The sequence below is a fragment of the Parastagonospora nodorum genome, assembly GCF_000146915.1.
Source record: "Parastagonospora nodorum SN15 chromosome Unknown scaffold_1, whole genome shotgun sequence".
Classification (NCBI taxonomy): domain Eukaryota; kingdom Fungi; phylum Ascomycota; class Dothideomycetes; order Pleosporales; family Phaeosphaeriaceae; genus Parastagonospora; species Parastagonospora nodorum.
The window spans coordinates 1,062,258-1,082,918 of record NW_001884549.1 but is presented as its reverse complement, the minus strand read 5'-3'; the positions used below and the strand labels follow the sequence as shown (position 1 = coordinate 1,082,918).

The 20,661-nt window shown below is 53.4% G+C and overlaps 12 protein-coding genes across 12 annotated transcripts; 5 read left to right on the top strand and 7 right to left on the bottom strand.

Moving 5' to 3' along the window:
- Positions 1–150: 150 nt before the first annotated feature.
- On the top strand, positions 151–1,338 carry SNOG_00465 (hypothetical protein; the record flags this gene model as incomplete). The annotated part of the gene is made up of 2 exons (XM_001791098.1): positions 151–425; positions 525–1,338. The coding sequence occupies 2 exons, from the start codon at positions 151–153 to the stop codon at positions 1,336–1,338; spliced, it is 1,089 nt and encodes a 362-aa protein (XP_001791150.1).
- SNOG_00464 (hypothetical protein) lies at positions 687–2,896 on the bottom strand (the record flags this gene model as incomplete). Its single annotated transcript, XM_001791097.1, has 2 exons — positions 687–1,165; positions 1,702–2,896. The coding sequence occupies 2 exons, from the start codon at positions 2,894–2,896 to the stop codon at positions 687–689; spliced, it is 1,674 nt and encodes a 557-aa protein (XP_001791149.1).
- Positions 2,897–3,773: 877 nt separating this feature from the next.
- SNOG_00463 (hypothetical protein) lies at positions 3,774–6,581 on the bottom strand (the record flags this gene model as incomplete). The annotated part of the gene is made up of 2 exons (XM_001791096.1): positions 3,774–3,848; positions 3,897–6,581. 2 exons carry the CDS (start codon positions 6,579–6,581, stop codon positions 3,774–3,776), a joined length of 2,760 nt encoding a protein of 919 aa, XP_001791148.1.
- Positions 6,582–6,604: 23 nt separating this feature from the next.
- Positions 6,605–7,283, bottom strand: SNOG_00462 (hypothetical protein; the record flags this gene model as incomplete). The annotated part of the gene is made up of 3 exons (XM_001791095.1): positions 6,605–6,873; positions 6,974–7,074; positions 7,168–7,283. 3 exons carry the CDS (start codon positions 7,281–7,283, stop codon positions 6,605–6,607), a joined length of 486 nt encoding a protein of 161 aa, XP_001791147.1.
- A 462-nt stretch (positions 7,284–7,745) lies between these two features.
- SNOG_00461 (hypothetical protein) lies at positions 7,746–9,071 on the bottom strand (the record flags this gene model as incomplete). Its single annotated transcript, XM_001791094.1, has 3 exons — positions 7,746–8,669; positions 8,717–8,964; positions 9,020–9,071. 3 exons carry the CDS (start codon positions 9,069–9,071, stop codon positions 7,746–7,748), a joined length of 1,224 nt encoding a protein of 407 aa, XP_001791146.1.
- A 442-nt stretch (positions 9,072–9,513) lies between these two features.
- Positions 9,514–9,789, top strand: SNOG_00460 (hypothetical protein; the record flags this gene model as incomplete). The annotated part of the gene is made up of 1 exon (XM_001791093.1): positions 9,514–9,789. The coding sequence occupies one exon, from the start codon at positions 9,514–9,516 to the stop codon at positions 9,787–9,789; it is 276 nt and encodes a 91-aa protein (XP_001791145.1).
- Positions 9,790–10,044: 255 nt separating this feature from the next.
- On the top strand, positions 10,045–11,617 carry SNOG_00459 (hypothetical protein; the record flags this gene model as incomplete). Its single annotated transcript, XM_001791092.1, has 2 exons — positions 10,045–10,433; positions 10,483–11,617. 2 exons carry the CDS (start codon positions 10,045–10,047, stop codon positions 11,615–11,617), a joined length of 1,524 nt encoding a protein of 507 aa, XP_001791144.1.
- Positions 11,618–11,765: 148 nt separating this feature from the next.
- SNOG_00458 (hypothetical protein) lies at positions 11,766–13,780 on the bottom strand (the record flags this gene model as incomplete). Its single annotated transcript, XM_001791091.1, has 5 exons — positions 11,766–12,452; positions 12,504–12,887; positions 12,937–13,147; positions 13,375–13,541; positions 13,610–13,780. The coding sequence occupies 5 exons, from the start codon at positions 13,778–13,780 to the stop codon at positions 11,766–11,768; spliced, it is 1,620 nt and encodes a 539-aa protein (XP_001791143.1).
- Positions 13,781–15,509: 1,729 nt separating this feature from the next.
- SNOG_00457 (hypothetical protein) lies at positions 15,510–16,298 on the bottom strand (the record flags this gene model as incomplete). Its single annotated transcript, XM_001791090.1, has 2 exons — positions 15,510–15,623; positions 15,762–16,298. The coding sequence occupies 2 exons, from the start codon at positions 16,296–16,298 to the stop codon at positions 15,510–15,512; spliced, it is 651 nt and encodes a 216-aa protein (XP_001791142.1).
- Positions 16,299–17,427: 1,129 nt separating this feature from the next.
- SNOG_00456 (hypothetical protein) lies at positions 17,428–17,613 on the bottom strand (the record flags this gene model as incomplete). Its single annotated transcript, XM_001791089.1, has 1 exon — positions 17,428–17,613. The coding sequence occupies one exon, from the start codon at positions 17,611–17,613 to the stop codon at positions 17,428–17,430; it is 186 nt and encodes a 61-aa protein (XP_001791141.1).
- A 195-nt stretch (positions 17,614–17,808) lies between these two features.
- On the top strand, positions 17,809–18,957 carry SNOG_00455 (hypothetical protein; the record flags this gene model as incomplete). Its single annotated transcript, XM_001791088.1, has 2 exons — positions 17,809–18,095; positions 18,150–18,957. 2 exons carry the CDS (start codon positions 17,809–17,811, stop codon positions 18,955–18,957), a joined length of 1,095 nt encoding a protein of 364 aa, XP_001791140.1.
- Positions 18,958–19,799: 842 nt separating this feature from the next.
- Positions 19,800–20,556, top strand: SNOG_00454 (hypothetical protein; the record flags this gene model as incomplete). The annotated part of the gene is made up of 2 exons (XM_001791087.1): positions 19,800–19,941; positions 20,246–20,556. 2 exons carry the CDS (start codon positions 19,800–19,802, stop codon positions 20,554–20,556), a joined length of 453 nt encoding a protein of 150 aa, XP_001791139.1.
- Between the last annotated feature and the right edge of the window lie 105 nt (positions 20,557–20,661).

Genomic DNA, 20,661 nt, shown 5'->3' with positions numbered 1-20,661 from the left:
ACTTGGATTGTATAGGAATTTTGGGAGTATTGTCAGAAAGATCTTTCGGTATTGACATTGGTATTGGCATTGGTGGTAGTTTTGCAGTTGTCATTCTCCTTTTGCATTTTCCCCATATATCTCATCACTTCAACGACCATACCGCAAGCCATGTCCGCAGCAGTAACACTCCCCTCGCAAGACGCAGGTTCGCTCTCATCTGACCCGTCGAAACCAACAATCCTCCACCTCGGCGACGACATACGCTGGAACCATGAGCTCTACGCCACCCTCCAGGCCAAATTCAACATCATACGCACGTACTCGATGGGCCGCGCAGACTTCAAAGCCGCGTTGAAAGAGAAGAAATGGGGCGATTTCGTAGCTATGTACCGGCCTTTTTGGAACACAGGGGGCGAAATGGGGAACTGGGATGAAGAATTAATGTACGTTTGCACGTCCCTTCTCCCTACCACCCCTTTCCTTTCCTTTTCTTTTTTTTTTTCCACCAGGAATAGAGTCAAGTTGATATTTATTTATTTCAGTGCCCTCCTCCCATCCTCACTCAAAATCTTCGCCTCCGCCGGCGCCGGCTTCGACTGGGTCAACACATCCGCCCTCGCCGCGCGCGGCATCATATACTGCAACGCCGCCTCGGCGTGCACCGAGTCCGTCGCCGACGCCGCGCTCGTGCTGATTCTCTCGTGCTACCGCGCGATCCCGTGGTCCTTTCTCGCAGCGCGGTCCTGCGACGCGGACGCGTTCAAGGACGCGAACCAGAACATTGCGGCGGTGACGCACAATCCCAACGGCGGGGTGTTGGGCATCGTGGGGCTGGGGCGGATAGGCGTGAGGATTGCGCAGAAGATGAGGGCGGCGTGTGAGATGCGGGTTGTGTATTTTGATGTTGTGAGGCTGAGGGAGAGGGAGGAGGAGGTCGGGGCAAGGTATTGCTCCTCGCTGGAAGAATTGCTGGGCGTCGCGGATTGTGTGGTGCTTGCTACGCCGTTTGCGGGCGCGACGTTGCTTACGCCCAGGGAATTCTCGTGGTTTAAAAAGGGTGCGAGGTTGGTGAATATTGCACGGGGGAAGTTGGTGGATGAACAGGCGTTGATCAAGGCGTTGGATGATGGGACGGTTTCGGCCGCCGGGCTGGATGTGCATGCGGATGAGCCGCGGGTGAATCCTGAATTGGCAGGGAGGAGGAACGTTATGGTTTTGAGTCATACGGCGGGCGCGAGTGTGGAGAGTCATGTGGGGTTTGAGAGGTTGGGGATGGAGAATCTGCTGGGTTGGATTGAGAAGGGGGAAGAGGGGGTTGTTAGTGCGGTCAATCTGGGAGAACTGAAGAGAGATTGATAGAGGAATGGAATGCGAAGACATGGATGGTTATGTTTTTTTTTGAACGGAGTGCTGTTATAGTAGAAAGATTGCCGGGTGTCGGTTTTTGCTCCTTTGCCCTGCGATTGCAGTGCCAGGCGACAGGGGAGATGCGTTTGCGTAGTCAGAAATTATCGAGCCGTATGGTGATGTGTAGCGATGTCGATGGAGTGACTGCAGTCAAGTCAGCACTATTATCAACGTTACAAAAGGAGGTGAGGATGTGAACGTGTCATCTCACAAAGTAGTAGAACCCCATCTCTCCCCTCCTACTCTCAGATTTTCGATCAAATACAGAAACCTCTCTCTAATCCCCCCAAAGACTTTATTTGAACAACTTACTAATAACCTTGCCGCCCTTCTCCAGCCCCTTCAGCACTTTCGTCCTGTTTCCACCTCCGCTGAAACCACCGTGTTTCCCGTCCTCACTCGCTTCCAACATCTTCCCTCCCGCACCTCCATACCCGCCACAATGTCCCGTGCCTCCACACTCGCCCCCAGGACAACCCTGAATAAAATGCTGAACGTCGCTACAACATCTCCCACACTCCCCCGATCCCATGAACGGACCTCCCTGATTCCACCCCACACGCATTAATCTGGCCTTCCTGCCCTCCCAGCCCGTCCTCGCATCCGTAGCATGAAATACCCCCCAAACCTCCGGGCCGCCAGGGCCGTCAACAAGGACAAAGTTACCGTGTCCCGGCCCATAAGGCGGCGTAGAATCGCGACTTGCCGTGAGCAGCGGTGTATTCGACTTGCACCAACTCATTGGATCCAGCGGGTGTCCATTCGTATAATACAGGACGTTCATTTTATACTCGCTCGTCCAGCTGCCGGCGCACGAGTACACCAGCCCTTGCCACCTGCCATCGGGGCTGCACAGGAACTGCGGGCCCTCGTTGATGCCGCTGGTGCCGCTGTATTCGAATTGCAGGTCGGGCGTGCTGATGCGGATGGGATGGCCTGTGACGGATGTGGGTGATGTCATTTCGAGGATGAAGAGCTCCTGGCGGGATTCGTTGGCGGTCGTGCCTAGGGGCCAGCCGGAGTAGACGAATAACATCGAGCCGTGGAGCGTGATGACGGTGCCGTCGATGGCCCATTGATCGGGTGGCATACCGTCCAAGCGGCCGTGGAAACTCCACTTGTCCTTTTCCAGCGGCGAGGAGTCGGCATCTGGTCCCTCGAGCACGTACATTCGGTGGCTCTTGTTGCCGTGCGCTGGATCTGCGGCCGCGAAGTAGACATACCACTTCCCGTTTAAGCTGTGAAGTTCGGGCGCCCAGAGATCGGCGGAGTATGGCTTTTCGGGCGGTGGGCGCCAAATAACTTCTTTCTTGCACTTATTTTCAAACTCGAAGAGGCTATCGGCTGACCAGATTTCAATGTGACCACCGCAGGTGAATGTCATGTAGTATGTGCCCTTCTCCCAAAGTACGTATGGGTCAGCACAGCTGCTGTTTGTGATGGTGAGGATACTGTCGTTGTACGGTGGCCTTGCCATTTTGTGCATTGGACCTGGGTAGCCTTCCATGTTGAAAGGGATACTGTAGAAGTCGAGATTGCACTCTCTCCGCCCGTCGTTTCCTAGCTCTTGTACTCGCGTTCACTCCGGACCTCCAACCGACGTATGACCTGTGGAGCTCGCCAAGACTCAGGCTCTCTGTCGTCTATCTCTATCACTCGATCTTTCCTTCGGTATTCCAAGACCCCGTTTCTCCTTCTCTTACATTGACAAGTCGGTCGTTCAGTCTTTCACCCCGCCGTCGCAATTGAGACAAGAGACGCCATATAGCCAAGTGCGCACCTGACACCTCCTGTGCCTCGGGCGCTATGTCTGACGTCATCTCAAAGCAGTTAGCCCAGGTTGATTTGTCGGTCTCCTTCACTTGATGCAGCAGGTCATGAGAGCGGACGGGCGGCACGAAGAGTGGGTTCGCGCCACGTAAGTGTAGGACCGAAGCCTGTGGAGTCGATTCTTTAGTTCGTGTGGCTGGAAACTGTGGGGTAAGGATTGTCACAAGCCACCTGCCCTGCATAAGTATTACGAGATGAGAGCTGTAAAGGTGCACTTGTGTGGATTATTTGTTCCGTAGTCATAAAGCTACATGCTATCCAAAGCGCATTATCATAAATGTCGCTGCAAAGACTCCAACACTAATTCGCTATGTGTACAAATACGCGGGCGGAAAAAGGCACGCAACTATACTGTTGCTACCAAACACTAAGAATAAGTTGTAGAAGTAGTAGCTTCGTGTCATAGCGCGTGCATGTCGACATTAAGACAAGCGTCAAGTATCCAAACAGGGCGTACAAAAGCCTTTGCAAGCCATCGGAGCAAGTAAATGCCAAATAAACGCCGTGATAAAATGATGCAAAGTACCTTATCCCCACTGAATGTGTACTGAAAATTATAGTTCCGTCTTGAGCGTCTGCTCGAAGGTAAGCTCGCCGGATTCGATGCGATCGACGCGAAGGACAAGTTCCTGTGTACATGTTAGCACGAGTCAAGTTGTTCACTGTGTTAAGCATACCTTTAGTGCCCTCGCCGTCTTGAATGCAAGCGGCGGGATTTTATCGCGACCGCCTCCACTGACGTCGACAGTCACCATACTCTGTCTACAGTCGTCCAACACCTCAACAACGGGGATCGCGTGCTTCTTCAAGGCGGGGTTTGAGAGCTTGTTAACCGCATCGTAGGTCCTGTTGCCCGTGTCCTCAACTGCTTGCGCAATGTCTTGGATATATTCGTAGATTTGCTGCTCATCGGCAGGGGTCGAGGTAGGGCTTGATCGGATGAGGTTTACGAGCGGCTGGATGCTTTGCACAAGGAGTGCGGTCTGGTCTTCAAGATAGTTCTTGAACTCGGTCATGCCACTGTCCACGGGAGGGCCGTTTCCGTTCATTCCTGTACTTTGACGATCATATCCGCTGTAGGGCGAGCTGTACGTGCTGTATCCAGTGGTATCGCTGCTGCCACCTCTGCTACTCTGGTGGCGACGGTGACCAAACCCAGGGCTAGTGCCATTGGTGGGTGCGTTGATACTGTTGGGGGTGAAGGCGGTGTAGTTAGAGAAGACAGTGGGCTTGAGGGGCATTGGGCGATCGTCATCCTCTTCACCCTGTTCCAGCTCACTCTGCGGTGTTGGTCGCACCTTGACGTGCTTCACCAGCTCGACCACAGCAGTCGAAAGATGGCTAGCTGCAGCATCCAAAAGACTGACAGGAGAGATGCCATTCGATGCAACGTGGTTCTTGGTGGCTGTGATGAGGTTGTTGGCAGTTGCACTGACGCGAGACTTGAGCTTGGCCTGTTGCTTTTCAGGACTGGCCATGATATCTCCGCTGATACTGCTGTTCGGGGACTGCATTTGAGATAGAGGTGTGCTGTCAATGTCTCCAGTAATGGCGCGAACACACTTGACCACGTGACGCATGCTGTCAAGTGTCTGCTCCGAACCTGCTCTACGCGCAGTCTGGAGCAACTCATCGATACTGAGCTGGAACTTCGTAACGTGTACATCCTTGACGAGGCCATCGGGCGTGGCGAAACCAGGGTCGCGCATGTAGTTGCTGATGTCGGGCGACGCCATAGCAGAGAGTCCGATGGACGAGGCCTTGAGTGTGCGAATCTGTGTCTTGGTACGAGCGTAGCGGGACTTCCATTCCTTGAGCTCAGCTTCCAACGACGTGACTTGCTGGACGAGGCGTTCCTCCTTTTCAACCGCTGCGTCACTCCGCGCAGAGAGTTCCCTCATTTCCTGCAAGAAAGTTGAAGCGTCTTGTCGGACTTCCTCGGTGACCTGTTGCTGCTCCCTGAGCTCTTGCTCGAGTTCTTCACAACGTTGTCGCCATTCGCCTCCACCGACATCGGATGTCTGGGCGGCTGGTCTTGACTCGAGATCAGCAATCTGTGCACGAAGACCTCTGTGCGATTCTTCATTCTCGCTGCGCAGCCTGTCAATGTCTGCGCGGAGCGCCGAGTTGAGCTTCTCGGCCTGCTCAACCTTCTCTTCCAACGAGAATCGAAGATCGTCCCATTCTGCTCGTTCTGAAGCAGTGTTGCCGTCTCGCATACTGTCCGCGTCCTTGAGTCGTTCTATTTCGTCATCCTTGTCACGTAACGAGCTCTCGAGAGTGCCGATTTTGCCCTGCAGCTCCTTCACCTGACTCTCGAGGTCCATGACCATCTTATCCTGTGCCATGCTCATGCTCTTCGCGCTCTTGTTGGTCTGTCGTCTCCCTGCGGCACCTTCCAGATTGAACGCGTCGTCGTCGTCGCCTGCGCTGTCATCGTCGTCCTCGACTAGCGTTCCCTTGTTCGGGACGATTGTGTTCGACTGGAAAGTCTTTGGCAGCGGTCGTCCAAACGAGTTCTGTGGACCACCTGGCATGAGGCTGCCTGGAGGACCTCCGGGTGGGGGTGGTCCCCGATAGCCCGGGCCTGGCGGTGGTCGATTTCCCATGCCGTTGGGTGTGCCTGACCTGCTCGGCGGCCCTCTGTTGCTTATGCGACTAGCGATGCTGCCATTGGGACTCGACGAGCGCGGCACGTCTCCAGCAGTGAAGCGAGGGAACCTCCGCTCAAGCTCGTAGAAGACGTCGGTCGCGAGCTGGCGGAAGCGTTCGAGGGGCAGTGTCGAGAGTTTCTGTCGCGCTTGGTTGCGCTTCGGATGGAAGTTGTTCTTGGGCAGCAGGAACTTGGGCGTGTCGTTGCCGGGTGCGCCGGGACCGCCTCGTTTGCGGTCGTCCTCTCTGCGTATCGACTCATCGTATACGTCGGTGCTGAGCTCCTGGAACTGCACGGCAGACAGGCGCGTAAGCTTGTCCTTTGCCCTGCTCGGTCGGGGGTTTCCTTGCGCGTCGTTGAGATACGGGCCGAGATATGCCTTCAAAACCTTGAAATGTTCTGACAATGTGTCTTCTAATAGTTGCATCTTCCTGTTGCTGGCAACGCTCGCGTCGCTCATCCTCGAGCTGTACAGGCCGGCGCCATCGCTCGAGCGGCCGATGGAGCTGGGCGGGGAGGGGTTGCCGTTTCCTGCAGAGCGCATTCCATTGGGCATGCCTCCATCTGAATTGCCCAGGGCGCCGTAGTTGGCGGGCGGGAGAGAGGGCGAGTAGGGGTTGTCGCCAGCAATGTTGCGGTAGTTGGTGATGGGCGACCACTCCGGGCTGTCAGTCGAGACAGGCGAGAGGGTGCCATTGCGGGTGTTCATCATGTGCCTGTCGCTGTCGTGTTTCACGGGGCGGCTACGGCTGACGGTCTAACGTCGTATTTATCGATAGTGCGTATCGGACTGGTGAGCGAACTGCAGACGTCAAACTCGGGCTGCACGCTGCTTTCACCAGCAGACGTCGACGGGGAGGGCTGCTGCGGACGCGGACTGCGGGCTGAAACTGTAGGCGTGGTAGAAGACGGGGTAGGCTCTTGTGCCAGTCCAAAAAAGCAGGCGGTGAAGAGCAGGACAATAACAACCAAGACAAAGCGCAGAAAAGAGTGGCACAGCACTGGCAGCGTCTAGCAAAAGAGCCCGCAGCGCAATCAACGATCAACGATCAACGATCAACGAGAGACGGGTACTGCGATAATCCGGATACCGGGGCTCACAGGCTTTTGAGAGCAAGAACGAAGCGGCTGCCGTCGAATGCCAGTGCCTGTGGCCAGTGCCTGTGGCCAGTGCCTGTGAAGCCGGGCCCCTTTCGCGACGCCTTGGGCCTGGCGAGTGTTGGATCGAGCGCTAACTTAGCCGGGAGCGAATGACACAGGCCCTGCCGCCGACCTGCACGCCTCGAGAACCTCACGATGTGGACCGCGGGGGCAGAGAATGCAGACACGCGTGCTCGTTGGACAGTCGCCGCTGCAAGCTTGGCCTGTTCCTGGTGTGCGCGGCGGCTGAGCGTGTCACGACAGCTGCCATGGTTGCTCGTCTGTTGCATGCGAGGCCTGGCACACTGCAGTCGCTCCCACCGGCAGCCTTGCGCCCCGGCCATTCGGTCTAGCCTGAGGCATCCTGGAAACTCTCGGGTTCGAGGCTCTGGTGATGCACCAGGGCACCGGTTCACGCTGTGCCCCTGGCATGCGGCATCATCTTATTAGCAAAGTGCATCTCATTTCACATGGGCCCGTGATTGCAAAGCAGCGCATGCATGGCATTCATTTCATAGGATGACGCGCCGGCCGTAGCTTCCCTTTCTTGCTTCGTCGCCGCGGGAAGGCACGACCTAGGAGCCATACATAGCATCAATGCCACGTGCGCCTATCGATTGTATGGAAGCCGGGACTCCCGCGCGGGAGACTGACCGACAGTTTACCAAAGCAAGTGACTATCATACGCTGAATACGAAGATACATGAGAACGACGATACATGAGACCTCAATCCTAGCGAGCCCTCTTGATCTTCTTCGGATCCTGCTTGGTGCACGCGGGACACAGCCAGTCGCCCACGGGCTCCTCCTTGATGCCCACGCATTCCCAGTGGAACCATTGGTACTTGCATTCGTCGTTGTCGCATGCCACCATGTCGCCAAAGCTGACGCGCTGGCAGAAGCAGTACTTTGTGTCGTCAGATTCTTCTTCGTCCCCGTCGCCTGCAACACCAGACATCTCCTCGTCCTCTGTGCCAGCCTCACTCGCCACGCTCTCATCATCGGCTGTTGTTGACGGCGACGCTCGCGATCCACCTTTGCGCCGCTTCTTATTGATCCCCGACTTCGACGTCAGCGCAGTCCTGCGCAATGGCTGCTGCGGTTTCGCCTTCTTCACCGTGAGTGCGTTCTTCGTCGGTCTGGGTCCCACGCTGCCTGCGCGCGAGCCTGGCGTTGATGGCTTTGGGGTACCTGGCCCGACTGAGCCCTGTCGTCCCAGGTGCGACGATGCGGACGGTAGAGGACCGATGCTGCCATTGGGCCGCCGACGCTTGCTGTCACTGCCGGCGGACATCTCCCGTTCTTGCCGGGCATTTGCCTGTGCTGCGCTCTGGGCGTTGGTAAGTCTTTGCTGATTCATCAGCGCTTGCTGCTGCATATTGTGCAGTGAAGGGTTCAACCTTGAGTTTACATTGACGCTCGTTGCGCTTGTCAGACGCGCAATTGCAGCTGCTTGCGCAAGGTTTGGGGCGCCACCGCCTTGATTGCCAGAGACTGGGTGCAGCGGTGTGCTTGCCCCGGTAGAAACTGAGGAGGGTGGTACCATGTTACCTGGTGAGTCTCTGAGCAACGAAGGCATTGAAGGATCCGAAGGTATGGAACCATCATTTTGCAAGTCGCGCAGCTTGATATCCAGTCGCTTGACGTGGCGGTCCATCTAGAGACTGCTCAGCAAGAGTTATCAAGATAGTGATGTAAACCTACAAGTATGGCGGCCTTGTCTGCAAGTCCTACTTTCTCTTCTTGCAGCACCTGGGCACGCTCGAAATTTTGTGTAATAATTTTTGAGTACGGCTCCTCCTTGGGGTTTTGTACTAGGCTGCCGTTGAGCTTGATGAACTTTTGGAGACTGCCGTCCCGTTGTTGGATGCCAGCGCGCAATTCTTGAATCTGTTGGTCCTTGGCCTGCATCTCCTCGTAGAGATGCGTAATCTCTGCAGGAAGATTGGCGACTGCACGTGATTAGCTGTTGTCGCTGGAGCTGATGTAGTGGGAGCTGGAATTCACCATCATGAATGAACTGCTCCAGCACAGTTGCAGCATCTTCTGCGATCGCCATCTCGAAGTGTCAGGTTCAACGTGTTTGCCTAGCTCAGAGGCGATTGAGTTACAATACCCTCGAGGCGGTTTGCAGGCAGAATGTGGTCCCGTGGGCCGTCAATATCACGCCGTTCGGTGTCAAAATTCGAAAGATAACAGCGTACGAGGTCAGCCAAGTCAGTGTACCTGCTATTTTGATGATTTCCGATGTTGTTTTGATGGATATCGTGGTGAAGGAGCAACGCGCGATAGCGTCGTGAAGAAACCACCTTCACAAGAAGTCGCAGGACCAATTCTCGCGTCTTTTCAACGGAACTCCCTCAAACATCAACTATTGAATATCGCTTCTCGGATATCGTATTGTGAGTTTGAACGAGGTCGCGTGTAGGAAAGATCGCATACTGAAGATGTCCAGGGCTTCGCAACAAAGCGGCTAGACCGCCCCTCACGTGCTCGGCAAAATGCAGGCCTCCTACCAATCAGATGAGCGCGACAACAGTCCTTCTGACGACGAAACATCCAGCGAGTGCGACTCTGAAGAGTCCGAAGAGGAAGAAGAGGACGATTCGTACAGTGATACGCAGGCAGACGAAGAGTCCGAAGAAGACGCCTATCAGTTGCGGAGGCAGCAGCTGGGTCTTCGCACTCGGCCTAGAGGTCGTGTGAACTACAACGAAGAGAAGATCATCCCTGCGGAAGCACCTTTGAAGGTATGTCGCGGTGAACCACCTTCGTAATCTCTAGAGCCTCGGACCGATCTCTCAACAATCCTGAAGATAGCACGTTGTTTGGCGCACTTGCAGCTAAGCTTACCGAGTGCACAGGGCTTCCAAAAGTTGAACAACACAGAGTCCTGGGAAAGTAACACTGCCCGAAGATCTCGGCTTGGATATTCTGCGAACGATAAATTTCTCTGGTCAGATATATCAGCCACTTCGCCAACCAGTTGCGACGATTCTGACCGTTCAGATCCCATATTTCCGCCGCCCACTATGGGCTTCCCTGGAGTGCCACCGCCTAACCCGCGCAACAATATTGTGGAAGAGTATCTTTCTCCCGATGACGCTTACTACGTTGAGGACTACTCAGCCTTCAAAAGGCTCTCGGACGAGGAAAAAGTTGAAGTGGTTGCACGTGAGGCTCAAGACAATGGAATGGAGAAGCCGCTGGGATGGAATGTGTCGTTCCACTACAACCCGCACGTCGAGTATCATCATTTTGGGAGCTCACATCCGATGAAACCATGGCGTTTGACGTTGACGAAGCAGCTTGTGGTCGCATATGGACTAGAGTACACGATGGACTTGTACACGCCACGACCCGCAAATTTTGGTGAACTCGCTCTATTCCATGATCGTGAATACCTGGAATATCTCAGCAAGTCAGTCACTCATATCTACGGACAATTCATTCTTCTGACATTTACACAGAATCACACCTCAGAACGCTCAACCAGAAGACCCCCAATACATCTCCTACGGCTTCGGTGGCGACTCCAACGACTGCCCCGTCTTTGATGGTCTCTGGAACTATGTTTCCCTGTACTCGGGTGCTTCCATGTCTGCCGCCTGGAACCTCTTGAACAAGCAATCAGACATCGCCATCAACTGGTCCGGCGGACTGCACCACGCCAAAAAGAACCTCGCATCAGGATTCTGCTATGTCAACGACATTGTCATCGCCATTCAACTTCTCCTCACTCAACATCAACGTGTCTTGTACATCGATATCGACGTCCATCATGGTGATGGCGTGGAACAAGCCTTCGAAAGCACCGATCGCGTCTTTACACTATCCTACCACAAATACGGAATCGACAGGCACGGCTACCCATTCTTCCCCGGCACTGGTAATATCAACGAAACCGGCCCGCACGATCCCATAAATCGCGGCAAAGGCCACTCCCTCAACATCCCCATCGACGATGGCATTGACGACGCACAGTACAAACACCTCTTCAGCACAATCACATCAGCCGTAGTAGAAAAATACAATCCCCAGGCCATCGTCCTCCAATCCGGCGCCGACAGCCTCGGCGGCGACCGACTCGGTCGCTTCAACCTGAACATCAAAGCCCATGGCTTCTGCATCGAGACGGTGAAGCGCTTCAACCGCCCCCTCCTCCTGATTGGCGGCGGCGGCTACACCCCACGCAACGTCGCGCGAACCTGGTGTCACGAAACCGCCGTCTGCGTCAGTGCAACCCTGCACAACGAACTACCCGCACACATCCCGTACATCCAAGCCTTCCAGGGCGCCGAGAACGGGCACGGCGTGCTCTACCCCGACCTGCATAATGTCAAGCGCCACGACAATCTCAACAGCGACGCTAACATCTCGAAGCTGATTGAGCGCGCGACGGAGAACTTGAGATATCTCGAGGGCGCGCCCAGTGTGGTGTGTAACACAAAGGGCATTGCGGAAGAGGAGATTATGAAGGTGAGAGAGATGGTGGATCAGGAGCTGGAGGATGAGGCGAATGATAGGGAGATGCTTGGGGTAGAGGTGGCGAGGCGGAAGAGGGAGAGGAATGTTGGTGGGCGGGCGGAGAGGGGGTTGAGATGAGATGGAATGGGTAGTGGGTGGCGTTATATGGAATTTTCTTTCACAGCCAGAACAGTTCAAATTATCGCAGCTTCTTGGGCCGTTCTAGGAAAGATCAGGTAGATTTGCGAGTTGGATATGCACATGTATTCTGCATGCTATCTATCTTCTACGCTTCATCGACGTTCTCTTTCATGGCGACTTCATTCTTCTCCATCTTACCATGCATCTTCCTCGCTACTTCGTCCGTCAGATACTGCTCTACGTTCGGGCTGAACAAACCCGCGATAATCAGCAGCGCTCCAAAAGGCAAAGTGCAAAGATACACAGTCCTGAAACTCAACGCATACGCATCCTTCACCGCCGCACCCGTCGCAGCAATGATTTCCGGCGAGATACCCGGAACTGCCGAGAAATCACCCAGAGCGATGCTTTGCAGGAGAGATGGTAGTGAGGAGGAAGGAAGACCCAACGCAGTAACAGCGGGAATGACCTTCTGCGGAATATACTTCGCCGACTCAGTGGCGAGGATGGAGGAATACATGCTCGTCGCTATAGCAGATAGACCAGTACGTATAGCGCCCATGACCCCAGTCACTAATCCCATGTCGGCCGGATCCCATAAATACGCAGTTGAGGACAGTGTAAGGTTCTCGATATATCCCGCAGCAATGGTGCCGATGAGGAGAAGGCCGGTCGTTTGGTTGCGCGTGTTTGCGTTGGAAGCTGCGACAGCGGCGACGAATGCGGTAGTTATGACGGCCGCGACGGTCATTTGAATCTTCATGCGCGGGACGTAACGCACACCTGCGCCACCGAGGATCTGGCCTAAGAGGAGACCGCCGCCTACGGCACACTGGTGATATTAGCCTTTCAATATAGATTGAAGAGTCGGCCGAAAACTCACCGAAAGCCATCCAATCTCCGTTACATCCGTGGTGAATAGCGAGCTGACCATAGTCGGCCAGATGATGGAATTGGCATAGTAAACGATCGCAGCAAGACTGGCACACGCCACGTTGGCGTCGTATGGGATGTTCTTGAACAAGCGCATCGGGATGAGCGGGTATTCAAGTCCCGAGTATGCCTCCCAGAAACAGAACGCGACCAAGGTTGCAAAGCCAGCGAACAACGCTCCTAGTACATGTCCAGACTTCCATGGATATGCGGAGCCGCCCCAGTTCATGCCGATAAGGAAGACGACGAGGCCTGTTGAGAAGAGGAATATGCCGAGCCAGTCGAGGGTCCTGAGTTGCTTCATCTTGGACTTGCCGCCGACGTGTAGCATTTCCTAGCCATCATGTCAGTTTAGACAATGTCTCTCAATAGAAGTCGCTTACATATGTGGGTGGATGGTAGCAGAAATAGTACAGCACGATTGCAAGCGTGTTGACAATCACACCCAAAATGTAGCACCAGCGCCACTGAAGCTCGGTGTTCAAGTACAATGCTCGCGCGACTGGAGGGCCGAAGACGGCGAAGGGAATAGAAGTCGAGAGCACAAAGGCGTTGACGGGACCTCTGACGCTGTTGGGTACGAGTTCACCCAAACTGATATGGAAAGATAATTGTCCAGCTGCAGCCAGACCATTGATGGAGTTCGTGGCCTACATGGTCAGCCTAGTCGAATATGTGGGAGCACATACATACAATAAGCATGTTGATACTCTGTGCACTTGCTCCTATTATGGTGCCAATTAGGCCTAGAACTGACGACGCGATGAAGAACCTTGGAGGTGTCAGTAGGCCAATCAAAATGACTTTGCGAGCATGCTCACCATCTTCTTCCGAAGATATCCGAGAGACGGCCAACTAGCGTGAAGCCGATAGCGAAGCCTGCGGTCCATGATATTCCAACCCATATGATGTTTGGTGATGGTCCGATGGCCGCGTTGATAAGTGTGAGGGTATTGGCCGGCAAGACCCATCCTAAGTAGCCTGATATCTGTGCCAGACAAGTGGCCTATTTCCGGTAAGCCGAACTCTCGTACAGTGTAACGTTATACGACGTACGATGACAGTGCCTATGAAACTCGGGCTTGTAAAGTATGAGCGACCCAGGTCAGCTGTGTGACCACCGATAGCTTCTTCAGCGATATGGTCATGATGCAGACCGGCGCTTGGGTGATGTGTAAGCGATCCTGCCGTAGCAACATCCTCTTGGTACTGCTTCTCGTCCGCCATGATCACCGACAACGATGCGGATATTATTGGGTAGAGAAGCAAAAGCAGAATCTGGGGTAAACAGTTTTGGGCTCTGGGGTATATTTGAACCCTCAATTTGTACGACGCGAGTCATAATGTCCAAGTCTCTGTTCCCCGGATGCATCAGGCTGGGGCTCGACGATGGTTCCTGGGCACCAAGGGTGGTTGTCTGTTCCCGAACCATTGGATCCTTTCTGCATGTAGCGTTTGGCGGTGTCGGGTGCACCAAGCAACGGTGAACCTAGTTCCAAGAGACGATTGATAGGCTTGGAAGGGCCGAAATGCTAGACAATAGGCTGCATCCACGTGGACCCGTACGATTGCGGAAATTAGCGACAATGTGGCTGCTTAGTAGTCAGACGTGTGCTACATCCAGTGGCTAAAGATGTCCGGATATTCGTAACCGAGGGTCTAGAGGCACGCTTTCGAAGCCTGACTGAAGCTAAATAGGGTAGAAACAGCACTAACGGAGAGTCATTGTGCATGGCAGGAACACGATGTAGGTCGATAACTATAAGATAATTGACAGCGAACATCCCAAGAAGGGCTGATGCAGTGTGACTGTTACGCTGCATTTTGATCGTTCCGTCCACCTAATCAAGGCTGCGACTCAGATTGACTTGCAGAAGAGGATCGTCTAACGTTTCCCGCGCGCTATCCCTCGTCTATCGTTAGCCGGGATGTGGTGCTAAGCTTTAGCCCTCTGGTGGCGAAGCTCAGCGTCGTCTGGACAATAACAACACGCATTGTTGGACGGGCTTGGCTCCATGATGGCGTACAGTGCGCCGCACGGAAGCCTGCATGTGCCGCGGCCGTGAATGTTAAAAATAAGGGATGGGTCTTATAAGCGAGACGGTGCAGTCGATGTGTTGAAGGATGGTCAAGCTCTTCCCCGCATTGCGTTCTGTGGGGAAGGCCCACCGCGCGCTAGGGCAGACACGTGAGCTAGGCATCCCATATCCTGACCTCGAGAATGGAGCACACATCTTGGATCTTTGCTAATCACAATGAAAGGCGGTCTCAACTGCTCTCGTTCTATCTAGAAACGCATGTGTAGAATCGTTGTTGTCGAGATGCTATGTATACGCCGGTGACCTACCTAGATAGTTCCAATGCTGTTCACACCCGGGGCCATCTTGGCCATGACAATATATGTAAGACCTGCACTTTACCTTGATACACTTCTCCTTGGATATCTTCCACATCTATAAAGGCAATTTTGGTATGTTAATATCACTGTGTATTCCTTGAGGGGGTTAACGTCTGGGCATCGTACACCTTCAACCTAGATATCAATCCCTGTATGAGTTTTCGTATGTATCATTGTTACTTGAAGTCTTAATAACAGAGAATTGCGGGCAATTCGCCTTTGTTACCATATAGAATCATCATGTTCCATGCGAGATCTACTTAAGGGCCTCCCGCTGGAGCAAAGTCCTCCCTCCCTGTGGAAACATTAGCATAATTCTTCCACCATTGCACGGGCCAATCTTACAATACTCATCCCCCTTTGCGCGACACGCTCCAATAACACAATAGAAGCCCCCGCCACGATTAGCTTTGTTTGGAGATTTCATGATGTAGGGCGGACCCTTCTTGTTGGGAGGGGGTAAGCAGCTATTATACGAAACATCCTGGACGGTATCTATCACGTATTAACGATGCTTCTGAAGCGGTACAGAAGACTTACAGGCCGTGTGCTGGATGTTCAACCAAACGCAGACTTCCTGTCCTTGTTTTCCTGGACATGACGTAGATTCTCCGCCAGTCCAGCTCTTGCTGACACTGAATCCACCCGATATCCACCCTCCTCCAGGAGAAGCTATAGTTAAAGAGAAGCCAACTGAAAAGGTTTCGGACTCCGAGACTGTGGCAGTGCAGGTTTCGGCCGCAGCACAAAAGTTGTTTGACTACATGCTGATTAGGGCAGGAACAAGTGCTGGTGAAGAGGCTTGCTTACTGAAATCTGCCTGTGAAGCTGGTTCTGATGTGGGTCACCATCTCCAACCAGCTCGGTACTAGATGACGATGTGCAGATGATCTGACGTGCGTGAAGCCTGAGTGGATTCGCTGGCGTTTGTTCTTGACTGTTATCAGTCATAGGAGTGGCCGATAGACTGCGAACGCGCTTGATGTTTCGTGACTTTAGCGAATGGAATGCAGCTTTTGCCTCATCCTCTTTGAAGCAGTCTTCTGAAGATACTTTGCCAGGCTCCTGGACATCGAGGGCAACATTGGAGCACTCAACAGTTGCGACCAGATTGCTAAACTTTCGAACGCCAACTAACACCGTCTTCAGAATTGGACACAATTTCGTAGGTCTTGTCGCCCAACAGTGAAAGTTTCCATCGCCGTTCTCGTCGACGTGGAAGATGAGAGACTCAATGGAATTCCCACAGCTCTGCGCAAGGACTGTGTCATTGCCGTTGGCCGGGTACAACGTCAGAGACGTAGCCCCAGACGGTTTCTCTGAAAAGACGGAGTCAGCATGTGTCATGATGACATCTTGTCAACTACGGCGAAAAGCAGCCAGGATGCAACAGGTGGTGAGGTGGTGGCCTTGCCGCCTAGCCATCAGTCTGGAGCTAGACAAAGAGTTTCTACTGTCGCATTCAAAGTCTTGCAATACCGTGCATAGCTTCAGGCTATCGGTTCAGCTGCACGATCCTATCTACTTTCCTTTCTAGTTGATAACTCGCAGGAGGATGTGAAGAATACGTACCGTGTTGCCAGATCACGTCCACATTAGCGGCTATGGCTGATCCCACGAAGGCTAAGACGCCGAAGAGCATGGTTGATAGATGGAAATGAGACGAAGTAGATTTGTTGGAAGACGAAATGTGATGCTCTCCTCCAGGCGCAGACTACAGCGGTATTTATGCCTTCTCGAATGCTTCAATCCGATTCATAGACGCATGCTTGTCCGTTCATCGGACTATATGCGGTCTATCTCTACCTTGCAAAGTCGCCTCGTAGTACACCAACAGCCTGATAAGTCTCAGTCACCGTCATAGCTGGTGGTCACGGACATGGTCAGTCACAGATTGTACCAATGGTAGTTCCAGATGATCCTCGCAGTAGGTTCCGGAATGCAGATCTTGGCTGTCATCCAAAAGCATTTCTCAAGGTTAACGTTGGTGGCCTGATACTGCTTGGGCCCGATGGTAAACTATACAGTACCTTACACCGACCGACTGGTGAGCCTGAGTGGCCGTCGGCGTTTCGTATCCTTGCGCGTACATCCCGTCTACATCGTCGTGGTCTATCTGCAGCTGCTTGCGCCTCTGTGGGTTGCCTGAGGTAAATGTCGATCGAGTGGGCAAAGGTCAGAACGGGGATCTTCCTTGGAGCTGAATTGTGTTGGTGTTGCGATGCGATATTCGCCATGTAGCCATTTTTGCAATCAAATTTCAATCTCAAGATTGGCAGATCTCTTGACACTGAAGGCGCGGAGCGTATGTAATGCTCGCGTATGCTTCTCTTGGGCTGTTGTAGTCAGTCGCATCTTGGATCACACAAGAGGAAGTGAAACTCGGTAGGTTGTCCGGGTATCCAACAGGCACATAACAAGCTTCATCGCTAAAACGGGCCTTCTCATGCTTGTCATGCTTGTAGATGGAAAGGATCTAGGTAGACATCGGTGAATATCCATTGCCCTGATGGGCCTTCTCCTTTGCCATTGGCGCGTGATGTACGGCGCCCATGTCGTCGACGTTGATCGAGGCGTGCCATGTGTATGCGTCTGTTGATGAGATCTGAAACGTCGGCGTGGAGGCCTGAAGGTACAGTGCTGGACTGAGGCGGAGCAACATTGTCGATGGAGCGTCGTTGGGGATGCTTCCCCGCATCACCGTCGCGTGGGGTGAGCTCGAGCCAAGTGCAGGCACGTGAGCCCGCGTCTCCACTCTGAACTTTTTTGTGACTCTCCTCAACGCGTCACAGCCCACGTCCCGCCAGACAGACCAGCTCATGATAGACCGATAGCGTAGTCTACACAACTGCACAACATGGCCTCGGCAGCGGCGCCTTTACCAGTCCCCAAAGTAGAAGACGCTGCAGCCCAGGAACCTAGCAATGAGGTCGTCAGCCCCGCGGATGCGTTGTACGACAAATGCGCAGAGCGGCCGCAAGGCACTGTCTTCTTCCAGCGCGACTTATCCAATATGCAGGTCGCAGAGACTATGGCAGAGCTGACGATGCTCCTGCAAGACCTCTGCGACCGGCACCTGCTGAAGCTCATGACACTGGAAGGCGAGCCTTGCTGGAAGTTGCGGTCACGAACAGACGCCGACAAGTATGCCGACGCCATGTACTTGTCCTATGTTAATTCAGGCTGATATGTTTATAGACTGCGACGATTGACACCCGACGAGCGCCTTCTCTACCACCACATCGACCAAGTCCAGGCCGAGGGCATCTGGTCCAAAGCGCTTCGCATGCGAACAAATGTTACGCAACAAGTTTTGACAAAATGTCTGAAAAGTTTAGAGTCGAAGGATCTGGTACAGTCCGTTATGAGCGTCAAGTTTCCAAATCGCAAGATGTACCTCCTCAAGCACCTCAAACCATCCGAAGACATCGCCGGAGGCCCATGGCAGTCTGAGGGTGACTTTGACACGGCACTCATCGACGCGATATCTAGTGTCATTGCGCAACACATCGAGAACGAGACTTGTGTAAAGGTTCCGGGCAATTGGAATGACTATGGACAACATGACCGCGCGGCCGAGATTGCGCGCAAGAAGGCGCAAGTGCAGGGCGTAAGGGATATCGAAGAAGCTCCCGCGGTGAAGCCATACAGCAGGGATCCGAGTTCCTCAAAGCTCGTGCACAAGAATAGCCCGACATACCCGACTGCTGCATCTGTTGCGACCTGGCTCAACTCGAAGGAAGTGCTGAGGGGCAAAACTTGTCGTGAAGACGATATGGAGCAATTGTTGGAAATGATGGTACTCGATGGCCGGCTGGAGAAGATTTCGGGTACTAACTATCGGACTGTCCTCACTGCGGTTGATAGCAAGGTGTACAACGGCTTCGTCGATGCGCCGTGCGGGAACTGCCCAGTCTTTGATCTATGCGGAGACGAAGGCGAGATTTCCGCGAGGACGTGCGTCTATTTTGGGCAGTGGCTCGAAACCCAGTCTGAGGAGATCTGAGGTCCTTGGTGAAAAGCATAGCGTCGGCGTTTGGATTTTGAGCTTTCTAGGTATACCCATCACAACCCTTGAACGCTAAAGCATGAAGAACAGTAGAATCACAAGTTATCTGTTTCTGATCCTGCGTCCTAATGCGAAACTGAGCGTTTACAGGTGCTGTGTTTGATAAACATTACTCGCATACCGTCCATGGGTTGCCACGTCCCTTCCCATCGCTTGCCGCGCACTTGCTGCGTCCACTGGACCCTGAGTCGCAGATTTCTGTCAGAAATACCCACCTCATCTACACACCTGTTGCAAGGCATGTCGCTCTCGCATTTGCCTCTAGGAACATTCGGTGGCTACGATATGACACGCTCTCTTCAGTCGAAACGAACTTTCGTCAAATCACAGATAGTTGTTCACAAGCTCACAATCATCGCGGCGCTCCCTCTCCTCCCTCTCCTCGCTTGGTACACTACCACTGTGCATGTTCTTGAGACCTATGGCATGCCGCGTCAGTGGATCGAAAGGCTCTGGATGATCGGATTGGCAGGGCGGAAAACTACCCTTTGGATAGCTATGTGGATATTTGTAGGAGAGAAATGGTGTGGTGTTTGCAAGGAAGGATTGGTGGCTGACAATATAAAAAAGGTCCCAATCGACATTTTACACGCGCTGTGGGCCCTGGCTCGGTATCAAGAGCTGCTGCATTCGAGAACAGGAGAAGCGATTGAAGGGTCAAGCATATACGGACAAGCCACCATGCATCACGATAGCCACATATGGCTCGAAGAGCTACCCTCTAGGGAAGTGAAACAAAAAGCTACACCAAAAAAAGTTCGACGGACGCTGTCTACACGATGTGCTTCTACGTGGCGCCGTCTTCGGGACCTTCTCATTCGACAACACCGCACCATGACGCAGACCTCTGGTGGTACGAACTGCATATCACGAAGGCACCGTCTACTTCTACGACCATCAATGCCACCTGTGGCCCGAACCGTCCTCTTGTCACTCTACGACCTCTTCCTCATATTCATCTTGATCGCCCACATCACGACGTATCGTACCCTGATCACACCTGTCGAAAACTTTTGCGACAGCAAATGACGTGATTTCATACCCAGGACAGTGATCTTCCACCTTCTACTACAGTACGAGTTGTGCTAGGGATTCCCGTGTTCCAAAGCATGGCAGAGAGATGCCAGAGATATTCTTTGGAAGCACTCACTGCCAGCTGGGTGGGTTCTCGAGCACGATTGCTGCGATGCTAGCTGCGGCCCCATGTTGCAACTGTCATAAGCAGAGTCGCAGGGATTGTGCTCCACCTGGACAAACGAGGCGAGGGAGAGTAGAAAGGTCAAGGAGGGGGGGAAACTAGATGGACAGGAAAACAAGTGGCATGTCACTCCACGAGATGTCGACATCCACAACCGCGGTACTGTGAGATCGGGGCGCTTGACGGTCATTAGCGAGGAAGAGTACAACTCTTGCGGCGACGCTGTGAGGAGACGAAGGGGGAATAAGTCGAAGAGTAGCGAGAGTGGGCGATCCAAGGCGACATCGGGAGGTACGAAGAAGGTGGAACAGACGCTGTTGGAGTGCTTGGTGGCGTGAATGAGTTCTAAGGTAGCTATAGTTTAAATCGTGCTACTCAACCCATAACTCTTCGACTCATTCTCTCATCATCTCTGCACAATGTTCGAGGATCCAAAACAGACC